At 33.5% G+C, this 15656-nt stretch overlaps 1 protein-coding gene across 2 annotated transcripts in view; it reads left to right on the top strand.

Moving 5' to 3' along the window:
• DYNC2H1 (dynein cytoplasmic 2 heavy chain 1) overlaps window positions 1-15656 on the top strand; it is a 332321-nt gene that overhangs the window by 277971 nt on the left and 38694 nt on the right. For both annotated transcript variants that reach the window (XM_057747706.1, XM_057747705.1), the window contains one exon: window positions 14908-15017. In XM_057747706.1, coding sequence (XP_057603689.1) covers window positions 14908-15017 — 110 coding nt within the window. The remainder of the gene's footprint in view (window positions 1-14907; window positions 15018-15656) is intronic.

The raw sequence follows: 15656 nt of genomic DNA, 5'->3' as shown, positions 1-15656 counted from the left end.
ACTTTGTTTTTGTTAGGGTTTGTTTGTTTGTTTCACTTTTTAGATTCCATGTCTTTCTCCATCTGACGTATTTCATTTTGCATAATACCCTCTAAATCCACCCATGTTACAAATGGCAAGATTTCATTTTTATGGCTAATAGTCCATTTTCTCTATATACCACATCTTCTTTACCCATTTATCTATTGATGGACACTTAGGTTGCTTCCACATCTTGACTGTTGTAAATAATGCTGCAGTGAACATTGGAGTACATGTATTTCTTTGAATTAGCATTTTTGTTTCCTTTGGGTAAATACCTAGAAGTGGAATTGCTGGATCATATGGCAGTTCTATTTTTAATTTTCTGAGGAACCTCCATGCTGTTTCTATAATGGCTGCAACAATTTATAATCCCACCCACAGTGCACAAGGGCTCCCTTTTTTTCCAATCCTCATCAACACTTGTTATTTGTTGTCTCTTTAATGGTAGCTATTCTGACAGCAGTGAGGTAGTATCTCATTGTGGTTTTTTATTTGCATTTTCCTGTTGATTAGGAATGTTGAGCATTTTCAAATGTCTGTTGGCCATCTGTATATCTTCTTTGGGAAAATGTCTATTCAGATTCTCTGCCCATTTTGTAATAATTTTTTTTGATGTTGAGTTGTGTGAATTCTTTATATATTTTGGATATTAACCCTGTATCAGATATATAATTTGCAAATATCTTCTTTCATTCTGTAGTCTGCCTTTCGGTTTCACGGATGGTTTCCTTCACTGTGCAAAAGCTTTTTAGTTTGATATAGTCCCATTTATTTATTTTTGTTTTTGTTTTCCCTGCCTTGAGGAGACAGATCCAAAAAACACTGCCAAGACTGATATCAAAGAGCATAGTGCCTGTGTATTATTCTAGAAGTTTTGTGATTTCAGGCCTTACATTTAAGTCTTTATTTCATTTTGAGTTTATTTTTGTATATAGTGTGAGAAAGTAATCCAGTTTGATTCTTTTGCGTGTAGCCATCCATTTATTGAAGAGGCTGTCTTTTCCCCATTGTATATTTTTGCCTCCTTTGTCATAGATTAATTGACCATGTAAGTGTGGGTACATTTCTGGATTTCCTATTCTGTTCCATTGAGCTATCTGTCAGATTTTATGCCAGTATCTTACTGTTTGATTACTGTAACTTTATAGTATAGTTTGAAATCAGGGAGCGTGATAACTCCAGTTTTATTCCTCTTTCTCAAGAGTGCTTTGGATATTCAGGGTCTTTTGTGTTTCTATACAAATTTTAGAATTATTTGTTCTAATTCTGTGAAAAATGCCATTGGTAGTTTGATAGGGATTTCATTGAATCTGAAGATTGTCTTGGGTCATATGGTCATTTTAACAATATTAGGTCTTCCAATCCATGAGCATGATATTTGTTTCCATTTGTTTGTGTCATCTTCAGTTTTGTTCATCAGTGTTTTAGTTTTCCAAATACAAGTCTTTCACCTCCTTAATTTGATTTATTCCTAGGTATTTTATTCTTATTTATGTAATTATAAATGGGATTATTTTCTTAATTTCTCTTTCTGATACTTTATTGTAATTGTATAGAAACACAGCAGATTCCTGAATATTAATTTTGTATCCTGCAACTTTACTGAATTCATTGATGACTTCTACTAGTTTTTTGGTGGTGTTATTAGGTGTTATTAGCATATTCTATATATAATATCATGTCATCTGCAAACAGTGACAGTTTTGCTTCTTCCTTTCCAATTTGGATTCCTTTTATTTCTCTCTCTTGTCTGATTGATGTGTCTAGGACTTCCAGTACTATATTAAATAAGAGAGAGTGGGCATCCTTGTCTTGTCCCTGATCTTAGAGGAAATGCTTTCAGCTTTTCACCAGTCAGTGTGTTGTTAGCTGTGGGCTTGTCATATATGGTCTTTAATATGTTGAGGTAGGTTCCCTCTTTGCCTGCTTTTTTGAAAGTCTTTATCATAGGTAGATATTGAATACTGTGAAAAGGTTTTTCTTCATCTGTTGAGATCATCATATGGTTTTTATCCTTAATTTGTTAATGTGGTGTGTCACATTGATTGATTTGCAGATGTTGAAAAATCCTTGCATCCATGGGATAAATCCCACTTGATTATGGTGTATAATCCTTTTAATGTATTGTTGGATTTGGTTTCCTAAGATTTTGTTGAGGATTTTTGCATTTCTGTTCATTAGTGATATTGACTTATAATTTTCTTTTTTTGTGGTATCTTTGATTTTTTTTTTTTATCAGGGTGATTCTGGCCTTCTGATGAGTTCATAAGTGTTCCTTCCCTTGCAGTTTTTTGGAATAGTTTGAGAAGAATAGGTGTTAACTCTTCTTGATACATTTGGTAAACTTCACCTGTGAAGCCATCTGGTTCTGGACTTTGTTTTTCAGAGATTTTTTTTTATCACTCATTCCATTTCATTACTGGAAATTGGTCTGTTCATATTTTCTGTTTCTTCCTGGTTCAGTCTTGGGAGATTGTTTATTTCAGGAATTTGTGCATTTCTTCCAAGTTGTTCATTTTACTGGCATATCATTGTTTGTAGTAATCTCTTGTGATCCTTTGTATTTCTGTGGTGTCAGTTGTAACTTCTCTTTTTTCACTTTTGAGTTTATTGATTATGCCCTCTCTCTTTTTTTGTGATGAGTCTGGCTAAATGTTTTTATCAAACCTGTTTATCTTTTTAAAGAACCAGCTCTTAGTTTCATTGATCTTTTTCTATTATTTTTTTTAAGTCTCTAGCTCTCATATTTCTGCTCTGATCTTCGAGATGTCTTTTCTTATACCAACTTTAGGTTTTGTTTGTCCTTCTTTTTCTAGTTGCTTTAGGTGTAAAAGTACATTATTTGTTTGAGATTTTCTTGTTTCCTGAGGTAGGCTTGTATTGTTATAAACTTTCCTCTCTTAGAACTGCTTTTGCTATATCCCATAGATTTTGGGTTTCCATTTTTATTTGCCTCCAGGCATTTTTTTATTTCCTCTTTGATCTCTTTGACTTCTTCAGTAAAATTGTTTAGTAGCATATTGTTTAGCCTACACGTTTGTGGTTTTTTGCAGTTTACTTATTTATTTATTTATTTTTTGTAGTTGATTTCTGGGGTCATACCATTCTGGTTAGAAAAGATACTTGATATTGTTTCAATCTTCCTTGATTTATTGAGATTTATTTTCTATCCTAGCATGTGATCTATGCTAGAGAATGTTCCATGCACAGTTGGAAATATGTATTCTTCTGCTTTTGGATGGAATGTTCTATATATGTATCTATTAAGTACAGCTGGTCTAATGTGTTTAAGGCCAATGTTTCCTTATTGATTTTCTATCTGGATGATCTGTCCATTGAAGTAAGTAGGATGTTAAAGTCCCATACTATTATTGTATTACTGTCTGTTTCTTCTATTACCTTTATTAATATTTAGTTTATGTATTTAGGTGCTCCTACGTTTGGCACATACATATTTACAATGTTATATCTTCTTCTTGGATTGATCCCTTGATCATTAGGCACTGTCCTTCTTTGTCTCTTGTTTACCATCTTTGTTTTTAAAGTCTATTTTGTTTGATATGAGATTTGCTACCCCAGCTTTCTTTTTGTTTCCATTTTCATGGAATACCTTTTACCATCCCCATGCTTTCAGTGTGTGTATGTGTGTGTATGTGGGTTTAGATATGAAGTGAGTCTCTTACAAGTAAGTCTCTTTTAATTTACATTTAAAGTAATTATTGATAGGTATATACTTATTGCTGTTTTGTTCATTGTTTTCTGGTTATTTTTGTAGTTCTTTTTGGTTCCTTTCTTATTAATTTACTCTGTTCCCTTGTGATCTGATTACTATCTTCAGTGTTATGTTTGTATTCCTTTCTCTTTTTTGGATGTGTACCTATTATAGATGTTTGGTTTGTGATCACCATGAGGTTTATATATAAAAACATGTGACTGTTTTAAGTTGATGAGCTTTAAAGTTTGAATGCATTCTAACAACCTTGCATTTTTACTCTCCCCACCATGTTTAGTGTTTTTTTAATTCATATTTTACATCTTTTATTGTGTATGTGCCTTAACTACTTCTTGTGGGTATGGATAATTTTACTGTTTTTGTCTCTTAACCTTCCTGCTAGCTTTATAAGTGGTGGATATACTACCTTTACTCCATGTTTGGCTTTACCAAAGAGATTTTTCCTTTCATAATTTTATATTTCTAGTCGTGGTCTTTTCTTTCCTGCTTGGAGAAGTCTCTTTAATATTTCTTGTAACATCGGGTTAGTGGTGCCTGAACTATTTTAGCCTTTGATTGTAAAACTCTTCATCTGTCCTTCAAATGAATAGCTTTGTCAGATAGAGTATTCTCGGTTGTAGGTTTTATTCTTTCATCAGTTTGAATATATCATGCCAATCCCTTTTGTCCTGCAAAGTTTCTGCTGAAAAGTCAACTGATAGTCTTATGGGGGTTCCTTTTTGCATAACTAGCTGCTTTTCTCTTACTGCTTTTAAAATTCTCTCTTTAAATTTTGCCATTTTAATTGTCATGATTTTTGGTGTGGTTATCTTTGGGTTCATCTTGTTTGTGACTCTCTGTCCTTCCTTGGACCTGGGTGTCTTTTTCTTTTGCTAGGGTAGGGAAGTTTTCAGCTTTTTTTTTTTTTTTTTTTTTTTCAGATAAGTTATCTGCCCCTTCCTCTCTCTCCTCTACTTCTGGGACCCCTGTAATGTGAATGTTTGTACACTTAATGTTGTCTCAGAGGTCTCTTAACCTATCCTCATTTTTTTTAATTTCTTTTTTTTTTTTCTGTTCAGATTGTGTGATGTCCACTACTCTTTGTCTCACAGTTCACTGGTCTGTTTCCGTGTATCAGTTTATCTACTGTTGACTCCTTCTAGCTTATTTTTTATTTCAGTTATTGTATTCTTCAGCTCTGATTCCTTTTTATATTTTCTAACTCTTTGTTAAGCTTCTTACTGTGTTCTTCCATTCTTCTGTATTTGTTGAGCATCTTTATGATCATTACATTGAATCCTTTCTCAGATTGCTTATTTCCACATCCTTTAGTTCTTTTCCTGAGGTTTTGTCTTGTTCCTTAATTCGGAACATATTCCTCTGTCTCCTCATTTTACCTGATCCTCTGTGCTTATCTCTATGTATTAGGTATGTTGGTTACATTTCCCGATCTTGTAGACATGACCTTATGTAGGAGATGTTCTGTGGTGCCCAGCAACAGATCCTGTCTGGTCATCAAAGCTAGATGTTCCAGGGGTGCCATATATGTGAGCTGCCTGGACCCTTCTGTTGTGTCAAGACCAGTTACTGTGGTCTCACTGGTATGCAAGGCTGGCCCTGGCCTGGTTGGTTGCCAAGCCCTTTCTGAGACTGTGGCTGCCAGGACATATGGTCCCTGCATAGGTGACTACACTGCCCAGTGGGTCCTGGGACTGGTGCCAGCCTCTGGTGGCACGTAATCTTGTTGCACTAATAGGTGGGAGAGAGAACTACAAAATGAAGCTTGCCAGCACCAGTATCCCATGTTAGAAAGGGCACCCAAAAATGATGCTGCCAGTGTCTGTGTACCCAGGGGGTATCCCATTTACCGCCTGTCTCTCCAGGAGGCTCTCCAAGATCAGCAAGGGGGTTCAACTCAGGCTCCTTTCTAATTACTGCCTCTGTGCTGAGTATGTGGGATTTTGCATGTGCCCTTTAAGAGCAGAGCCTTGTTTCCTATAATCCTCCAGCTCTCCCATACATAAGCCCTGCTGGCACTGAAAGCCAGATATTTGTGGGCTTATCTTCCTGGTGCAGGACCCATGGACTGGAAAGCCCAGTTTGAAACTTGGACCCCTTACTCCTTTGGCAAACATCTGCAGTTATGATTATCTTCCCAGTTACGGGTCACCTACGTGGTAATGTGGGTATTGACTAAACTGCATCTCCACCCCTCCTACCTGTCTCGTGGTTACTTCTTTATATCCTTTGTTGTGGAATACCTTTTCTGCTAATCTTCAAGTCATTCTCATAGATAGCCGTTCTATGAATAGTTATAATTTTGCTTTTCCCATGGGAGGAGTTGAGCCCAGTATCTTCCTACTCTGCTATCTTGGCCCCAGAAATGTAGCTAAGTTTTTGTAAGCAATGTGAAATATATAACATGCTCTCAGTTTTATAAGCACCTAGGTTTGCTACTAAGATTTAGTTTCTTTTGGGTATCTCAATAATTGGGGTACGATTTTTTTGGTTTATTCCGTCTCTATTTTGTTAATTCAAGGTTTGTTTTTGTTTTTTGATTTTTTGATAAATATTTTTGCCAGATGTTTTTTTTGACAATCCAGATAATAACCTATAAGATGAAACCCACAATACTGTGAATATTTTGTTTTCATTCCTTATATTATTTGCAATTGGCTGGTAAATACTGAGAGAATAACCTTAGTCTTTTAATATACTAGAGACAGAATTATAAAGAGTGCCTAACAAGTAACAGATCTCTTTCAGAAATGTTGTTCTTTTTTATCCCCGTGGAGACAGTTGTGTTCACTAAGCCAAAGATTCAAATTGGAGGAGAATACTAACTTTATGTAGAAAAATTAGGCTATTAAGTTTAAGGAAGTAGTAAAGCAAAGCAGAGAGCTTATTACATTATCTATAGTGTTTTCCACTGGAATGAATATGGGTGTTCAGGTTGTGTACATATTTTTTCACAATACCATTTTACAATATTAAGTTCTGTTCATAAATTGGTGTGTAGAGAAATTTCATATTCCAATTAATACTGTTTCTAAAAAGATACCTTACAGGAAAATATTATCTCCTTTCCGTATGGCTGCAGATGTACTGCTGATCCTGGCATTTCATTGTACAAGATGTTAGCATCTCCATGGGGAATTTAGAACGAATAAAGGTTAAATTACCATAAAACTAAGTCTCATTTCCAAACATGATTTCTTTGCCTTAACTGGGGAAATGTAAATGGTTAAGAAATCTTATCCAGTCTGCAAGGGAATGGCATCCACAGTGGGGGAGGTTAAGGCAAAGAGAGATTTCATATGATTTAGGTAGCTTTCAGCATATCTCTAGATCTGAAGGAGATGAGAATGGCCGAGAACATCAGAATTTCTTTATAAGCTTATAATATTGAAGACCCTCTCAAAAGCCAACACTTTTTTTTTCTAAAGTTGTTTCATTGAGATAAATTGCCTAAAAACATGAAAATGGGAAAATGCAAATTTAGTTTCTTAGACAATTTACTTTGAAACAATCTCAGAGAAGAAACACACTGAAGTCCTTTAGAAAATTTTAAACCAGTCCCATGGGGAAAAAGTACAGCTGTTGACTTACCTTGACCATCGACACTTTCTTTTTTTTCTTTTTTAATTCCTATTAATAACATAAAGCGCTCTAGATAGAAAAGTAAAATATGTTAAAACATTTGTTGTGTTAAGGTGGTAGAATTGGGGAAGACATCTTTGATATGGTGGTATTTGACAGGGACCTGAAGAAGTTGAGGGAATTGCCCTGCAGATACATACTTGCTAGATGAAAGTTCAGGCAGAGGGAACAGCAAGTACCATGAGGCAGAAGATTTTTTTGAGAAAAGGAAGTCAATATGACTGAAGAGAGTAAATAAGGAAAAAGGTGGTCAGAGAAGTAAAAGGTTAAAATGATATGGTTGTGTTGCCGAAAGGGGGACCCCTTCCAGGGCCCGAGAGTGGGCTCTTGTCTAACACTCAGAAATGAATTGTCCTAGGAGACACACGTGCTGACAGAGCAAGAGACTTCATTGGGAAGGGGCGCCTGGGCATAGAGCAGGAGTCTAAGGAGACCCAGGAGGACTGCTCTGCCATGTGGCTCGCAGTCTCAGGTTTTATAGTGATGGCTTATTTTCCAGGTCGTCTCTGGCCAGTCATTCTGACTCAGGGTCCTTTCTGGTGGCATGAGCATCACTCAGCCAAGATAGATTCCAGCGAGGAGGATTCTGGGAGGTTGATAGGACATGTGGACTGGTGTCTCCCTTCTCCTTTTGATCTTTCCCGTATTCTTCTGGTTGGTGGTGGCTTGTTGGTTCTGTGTCCCTTACCAGGATCTCCTGTCGTAAAATAACTCATGCAGATTGTTACTGTCTTTGCCTGGCCAGGGCGGACTGTTTCAGTCAGTGTTTCCCCTAACAACTCTCCCCTGAGAGACTTCATACTCAAGATACTTCTTGGGAATTGGGGCAGAGGGGGAGAGAGGTTGTAATTGGGGTGGGGGCAGACAGTGAAGGCCTTGTGCTGCTGTAAGGACACTGACATCTGTGAGCGAGATACATGTGATAAATATGTTATGTTCATGTTACTGTGTTACTAATGTGATCATTATTATTATTAAAACCATTATTTTGCTCATTGAATTCTGTTTTGCTCAGCCTAAACCCTAAAATTTTCTTTTATAATATATAGCTATTTATAAGCTCATTTCCTCCCTAAATAATGTTAAATTAAATCATTAAGTAGTATTTTTACATCTATATATACAAAGCTACCAACTAAAACGCAAAAATTGTCAAACTGCATAAAGCAAAGTCCAAGTAAGTTGCCTATCAGGCATCAGGGCACTGTACCTTAAATAGGACACAAATAGGTTGAAAGCAAGATGGTAGGAAAAGATATACCATGATTGTGTAGCTATATTAATATCAGGCAAAGTAGGTTTCAAAGCAAAGAATATAACAAGGGATAATGAAGGTTATTTTATAATGATACAGTGATCAAGTCATCAAAAGAACATAACAATACTAAACTGTTACACAGCTAACAACAGAGTTTCAAAATACATGATGATAGAACTGATAGAACTGTGAGGAGGAATAGATAAATCCACAATTAAAGTTGGAGATATCAAAACACCTCTCACAATAATTGACAGAATGAGTAGACAGAAAAGCAGTAGGGATATAGAAGACTTGAACAACATTATTAAGTAACTTAATTGATGTTTATAGAACGTTACTTTCAACAGCAGAGGACACATTCTTTTCAAGTACACACAGAATTATACCAAGGTGGATCCACAGATAGATCAAACTTATATCAAATAATCTAAAAGGATTTACAATAGAATTGTTAAAAATTAGTAACAAAAAGATTTGAGGAAATTTAAAATACTTGGAAGTTAAAAACCTACTTTTAAATAACCTATGAGACAAAGAGGATATCAAAAAGAAAATTAGGAATTAATTTAGCCGAACAAAAATTAAAACATAAAAATTCTGAGATACTGTGAAGAATTAAAGTCAGTGTAAATGGATAGCAGAACATTAATGGATGGAGTCTTAACTGCAATGTATTTAACACAATTTTGAAAAACAGTTCTCTAAAGTTGATAGGCAAGGTAACTTTATTAATGGAGTACATGAGGCAAGAAATTATTTTTTTAAGGATCATATACTCAAAATGATTAGATCTCCAGAAAACTGTTCCAAATCAATCTTGTTCTCTTGAACTCCGCATTTTACATTTCAGTCTCAAAAGTCTATTTAAAGATGACTTGAAACTGAGACTGTAAACTTGGAGAGCTTACTTAATTTATCTTTTCTCCCAAGCTTATATGACTAGTAAACCTAATGCACAAGATTTGAGAAATGATGATATAAACCCAGGTTTGAATTTAGGAAAAATTTAGACTCAAGGAATGGCAAGTATCTAGTAGTACACGTACTATTTTTTGAAGTTGGTACAACAAATCTTTCCCAGGAAGAAAGATCTTAAATTTGTCTTTAATTACTAATTCTGAGGTTTTAATTCCGATAGAATTCCTGATAATCTACTTTGTGGATGAGCTGCAGTTTATTACTATCTGTTAATCCAATGAATTAAGAAACTTGTATCCAGACTTGTCAACATGCTAATAACTTTTAATGTTTTTTTTTACTCCAGTCAATGACTGGAGGTACTTAATTTTATTCTGGGTAAATTAGATTTTAATTTTGGATGAATTTGTTCTCAGATTCTTAAATCTCTAAATTTATACTAAATAATTTTGAAGAAAAGATGAAGGAACATAAAAGATGGCACATTGAGAATGATTGCCTGAATTATTTGTTATTTGCCGTAAATTTTATCTTATACTAAATAATTGCTATAAAATGTGAATGAAGACAGTCATTAATAGGTTATAAGCCAGACCCAACTGAAATGACATAAGATGATAATGGCTTTTGTCAATATTTTCTCTATGTATTCAAGTAATTTTTATATAATCAGACTAATACTATGTATACATTTCTACATTCTGATAAATACATTAAGTAATAAACATTTTCCATTGTCATTAAGTATTCTTCAAATACCAGCTTTTATTATGTAATATTTTATTGTATTGAGTATCATAATTTAATTGGCTAATTTCTATTATTCTATATTATTATAGAATTTCTATTATTATGCTTCTAATTTCTTAATATTACAAATAATTTTAAATGAGCAAGCCAAAATAATGTCTTGATTACTTTCTTAATTTACATCCTGAGAAACAGAATTACTAAGTAAAATATTTTTAAAGCTTTGACACGTTTCATCAAATTGCTTTTTTTAAAGCTTTGACATGTTTCATCAAATTGCTTTATAAAAATATTGTGTCCAAAATTGTGTCCATGTTGGATACATACCAACATTTGAGCATTATCATTTCTCATTCTGCTATTCTGAAGGGCTAAAAAAAAGGTCTTAATTTTTAAATTTACGTGACTATTAAGGATGATCCTATCTTTATGTTTCAATAAGCATATGAACAATCTACAATTGTATCAGTTATTAATTCAGTTTCATATTTGTGGAAAATATTTTTCCAAACTTAGTTTTAATGCCTTTTAGTTTTATTTATGATATTTTTGTATATATAAAGTTTTTTATAATCTAGCATGTATTTTCTTTTTTTAAAAATGTCCACCATTCTAATCAGATATAATCTTTTTTCCCTTGTCTTGGTTTTCTCTTTTTCAACATTATTTCAACTCTGAATGCTAATTAGTGTAATTTTAGACTGTATATGAATTAAAGTTTAGACTTTTTTCCCCCAAAAAAGTGAATAATTTTCCTCCAGTGCCATTTTTTTAACATCTTTTTCATTCCCCAGTGATGTATGATGCCACTTTTATAATATGTTAAATTCTTATATTTTTGTTTCATTATGATAAAAGATTGAAGCTCATTTTCTTCTCTGTGTCTAGATACATGATATATTTCATAAATGTATGTGAACACTTGAAAGGAAATATATTTTTCTCTGTGGGACATAAGTGATACAATTGGATTTACTCCAGTCATTTGATTTAATTATTTCTGTTTTTATGCTTTGTGGCCCTTTGAGTTTTTCAAAAGATTTTTTTATTATATGCATTTAATTTTGTTACAAAAATCATTTAGATTTAATTCTGTATTTAGCAGATTTAACTGACTCCTTTATCCTTAAAAATCTTAGTTTTAAGTCATGTATAAAAGAATTGGAGAACACTTTTGAGTAATGTTTAAAAGAAAAAAAATACAGAGGTGTGGTTTATTTATTTTCTAAACTCTGGCCTAAAAAATGATACTCACTTATATTCACAAGTGAACGGTAAGTTAGCTAGATGTTAAATTCTTGAGAGAACAGCCTTTTCCTTCAAAATTCTGTATATATTGGTCCATATAGGAGTAGATCACTCGTAAGACATGATTCATTTCTTATATGATTTTTCACTTAATACCTTTTACGACAATGATTTATGCATATTTGATCTCCCCTAACTAGATGATAAGCTCTTTGCCTTCAGTAAGTGCTTCTGAATGAGTGAATGAATGCCATTTCTGTTCATGCTTCTGCTTCATCACTAGTCTTTTTAAAGTAAAATTCTGCAATATTTTTAAACTGTCCTACATCACCTGGGAAAAATCATTTTCTGTATGTTATAGTAAGGAGACTATACTGGATGATGACTATGGTTCATTCTAGTTTAGGAGTTTTACTGCCTATGAATCTAAGAGTGTGTTATAGTATTTAAGAAATTACCCAAACCATTAAGTTGTTCAGTTCTAGTGGGTATTTATTTGCTTACATCTGTAATTACATTTATTAAATAATTATAGCTATATAGTTGTATAATCATAGGAGAGGCATGGGCCTTATGTTCAGTCTCAAACCTAGTCCTTTAAAAAGAGCATGGCCTGTAACCAGGAGTGGAGTAAAGAAGAAACATTTACTGAAAAATAACTGCCAGTAATGTTGAGAGCTCAATCCATATACGTGCATTACTGCTCATGAAGATTACACTAATTATCTTTATTTCTATTATTTTAAATGAGTATAAATATCATTTTTTTAAAAAGACTATTTTTTCGAGCAATTTTAGGTTTACAACAAAACTGAAAGGAAGGTACGGTGATTTCGCACATACTCCCTGCCCCAACACGTGCATAGCCTCCCGCATTATCAGCATCATTCATCAGAACTGTACATTTTTACCAAGGTTGAATCTATGTAAGCACATCATAATAACCGACGTTCATAATTTACCTTAGGGTTCACTCTAGACCTTTAACATTATGCAGATCTGAACAAATGTATGATGACATATACCTATTATTATAATACATACGGAGTATTTTCACTGCCCTAAAAATCCTCTGCTCTACCTATTCAACTCTCCCTCCTCCCTCATCCCTGGTAACCACTGATCTTTTTACGATCTCCATAGTTTGGCCTTTTCTAGAATGTTGTATAGTTGGAATCATATAGTATGTAGCTTTTTCAGAATGACTTCTTTCACTTAGTTATATGCATTTAATAAAGCTTCCCCCATTCCTTTTCATGGCTCAATAGTTCATTTATTTTTAGTGCTGAATAATATTCCATTGTCACAGTGTACCACAGTTTATTTATCTATTCACGTACTGAAGGATGTATCTTGGTTGCTTCCAAGTTTGGGCAGTTATGAATAAAGCTTTTGTAAACATCCATGGGCAGATTTAATGTAGTTTTTAAAAATTAAAAAAATGTGCTTATTGGTTCTTTATTGTGAAATTTTCTGTTCAAAGATATTATATACATTAAAAGAATTTTTGTTATTTAAGCTTTATCTTATCAAATATACCTTTGCTTTAGTCTACCTTTAAGCTTAATAGACTAACAGGTTATTTTTACTATAGACTAATAAAAAACATTTTACTAAAGAAGCTTTTTCTCCTTGACTAATTATGTTAATTCAGATTTTAATGAAGTAAAACTCTGATTATCAGCCACACTCTAATTTTTAATTAATTTGAACATTTGCACATCCATAGTTGGCAACAACTCTTTTGGAGTTTTGGAATTCAAAATTAATGTCAAGGACTTTTTGAAATAATAGTATAATTTGATATATTTACAGTTGTTTTAAAAATAAATATTTACAATAAAAATGGGTCATGGAATTATAATTTGTTGATTGTGTTTAGGTAATGAAAATAGAAGGCAGTTATGAAAATACTTGACAAGGAGTAAATAATATTTGTTATGCATAACTTTAAATTATTTAATTGAAAATAGATACTTTACGGAGTGTTATTATTAAAAGGATAATATCCAAGAAGAAATAATTATACTTTGTTAAAGAGATCTCTTTTTAAAGTCTTTTCTACTTTTAAAATCAACATATTATCAATCAGTAGGGAGGACATAGGAACATTTTTGCTACAGACTGTAGGGGAGGATTACTAGTCAAATGCATTAAGATATTAATGCAAGCACACTAACTTTGGAGATATTAACTTCTCCTATTCTAGACCTGGCTGACAGATATAAATGCTTGGGTGGATAACAGGGTGTTCTAGTACATGAAACACAGCCTTTCTACACAATAATAAATTAAATAAATAATTTTTTCCTAGACTTTATAAATCATGCAGAATGAATTACTGAGTAAATGAGCATTCTGAAAGTTTTTAGTAGCCATTACTGTGATACCATCTCTGTGTACCAGCTGAAATAACAAACTGATTCAGAAATTGTCAGTAAACTATCTCTTAAGGCACATTAGTACCTGCAGGAAATATTCAAATCACCTGAGAAACAGATCGCCCGCATTTATTACCTGGCTCCAACAATAACTATGTGACCTTGGGCAAGACCCCTAACTTCACCACACCTCCATTTTCTGATTGTAAAATGGGGATATTAACACCAACTTTAGGATTGTAATAAGCATAAAATTGGTTAATACATGGAAAGCATATAGTAAGTTTTGCATGACGTTGTTGTTTTTGTTATTTGTTCCAAATGGCAGTTTTTTATTATACTTATCAAACATACTTGATGATGTATCTTTCTCCAAATGGAGTATAAATTGATTTAAAAATGGTAGATAAGTAGAATAAACTATTAAAAATACATTTTAACAAAAAAGTTATTTTCTCCTGGACATTACCCTCCACTATAATACTTGATTTAGTAAGGTGGCAAATTAGTGTTAAATCTGGAACCCAAGTTCAGTCTGCATTGCCAAGAATTGGTAGCCTTGGGGACTCTAGTATTAGACCCAGATGCTCAGTATCCCCTGAGCACACTTTGAGGGGTGAGTTATCACTAGAAGAAGTACTAGTCCAAACCTAAATGCCAGATATGAGATTAAATGTCATATTTTAGACTTTTTATTTTGAGTAGTCCGCTAACAAAAGGATGTGCAAAGAAGCTTTTTCTTGTGATAGATGGATATTATATCAAAAAACTACAACAGATTTCACAACATATAGTGGAAATTTTTTTTTCCTAGACATAATTTCAAAGCATTTGGAAACTGTATAACTTCCTCATTGAAAATGACTTCTGCATAATTATTCTTTAATAGATTTCTTTATCTTTCAAGTTTGCAAAGTTTTTAAATGTGTGTTTCTGTATTTCCCTCCTTCTAGAACTGGGTAGAGAGAGCTGAAAAACAGACTCTTCTCTCTGATACACTTGATCTATCAGAACTCTTCCACCCAGATACATTTCTCAATGCTCTTCGCCAGGAAACTGCAAGGTAAATAGAATGAAATACTTATTTGTCTGAGGGTAATTATACTTTGATTTGTTCACTTCTGATCACATTCCCTTGATTGTCAAGGGAATAAATTTATTGTTGAATCCAGATAGTTGTGTTATTTCTTAATAGTTGCCTTTTAGTAACAGTAAACTTTTAGTTTAGAGAGCATTGCTTTCAATTATGATGTGGTTTTTATTAGAATTGAAAAAGGCAAACTTTAATTTTTAAAATTTTGGTCATCTATTTATCTAGATCTATTGTGTCCAGTATGGTAGGCAGAAGTCAAATGATGCTATTTAAACTTAAATGAATTAAAATTAAATAAGCTTCAGGAGAACAAGATGGTGGAGTAAGAGGATGTGTACCTCACCTCCTCCCATGAACACATCAAAAATATACCTATAGGTGGAGCAATTCCACTAAAAACTAAGTGGAACCGGTAGAAGGACCAAGGTTGTAAGCAAAATACACATGTAATAGTGTAGGAAGGGAAGAAAAGTGATCAAGTCAGGACCTATGCCCCAGAAAGGGGACTCAGGGGAAAAGGGCGATTATATGGGCAGACCCTCGCCCTGGGGAGTGAGTAGACCAAGGCACAGACTAGGCATCCCAGTCCTGGGGTCCTACATGGAGGAG

The sequence above is a fragment of the Hippopotamus amphibius genome, chromosome 9 (genome assembly GCF_030028045.1).
Source record: "Hippopotamus amphibius kiboko isolate mHipAmp2 chromosome 9, mHipAmp2.hap2, whole genome shotgun sequence".
Lineage (NCBI taxonomy): Eukaryota > Metazoa > Chordata > Mammalia > Artiodactyla > Hippopotamidae > Hippopotamus > Hippopotamus amphibius.
Note: the sequence above shows the minus strand (reverse complement) of the source record. Positions and strands in the feature narration are given on the sequence as shown.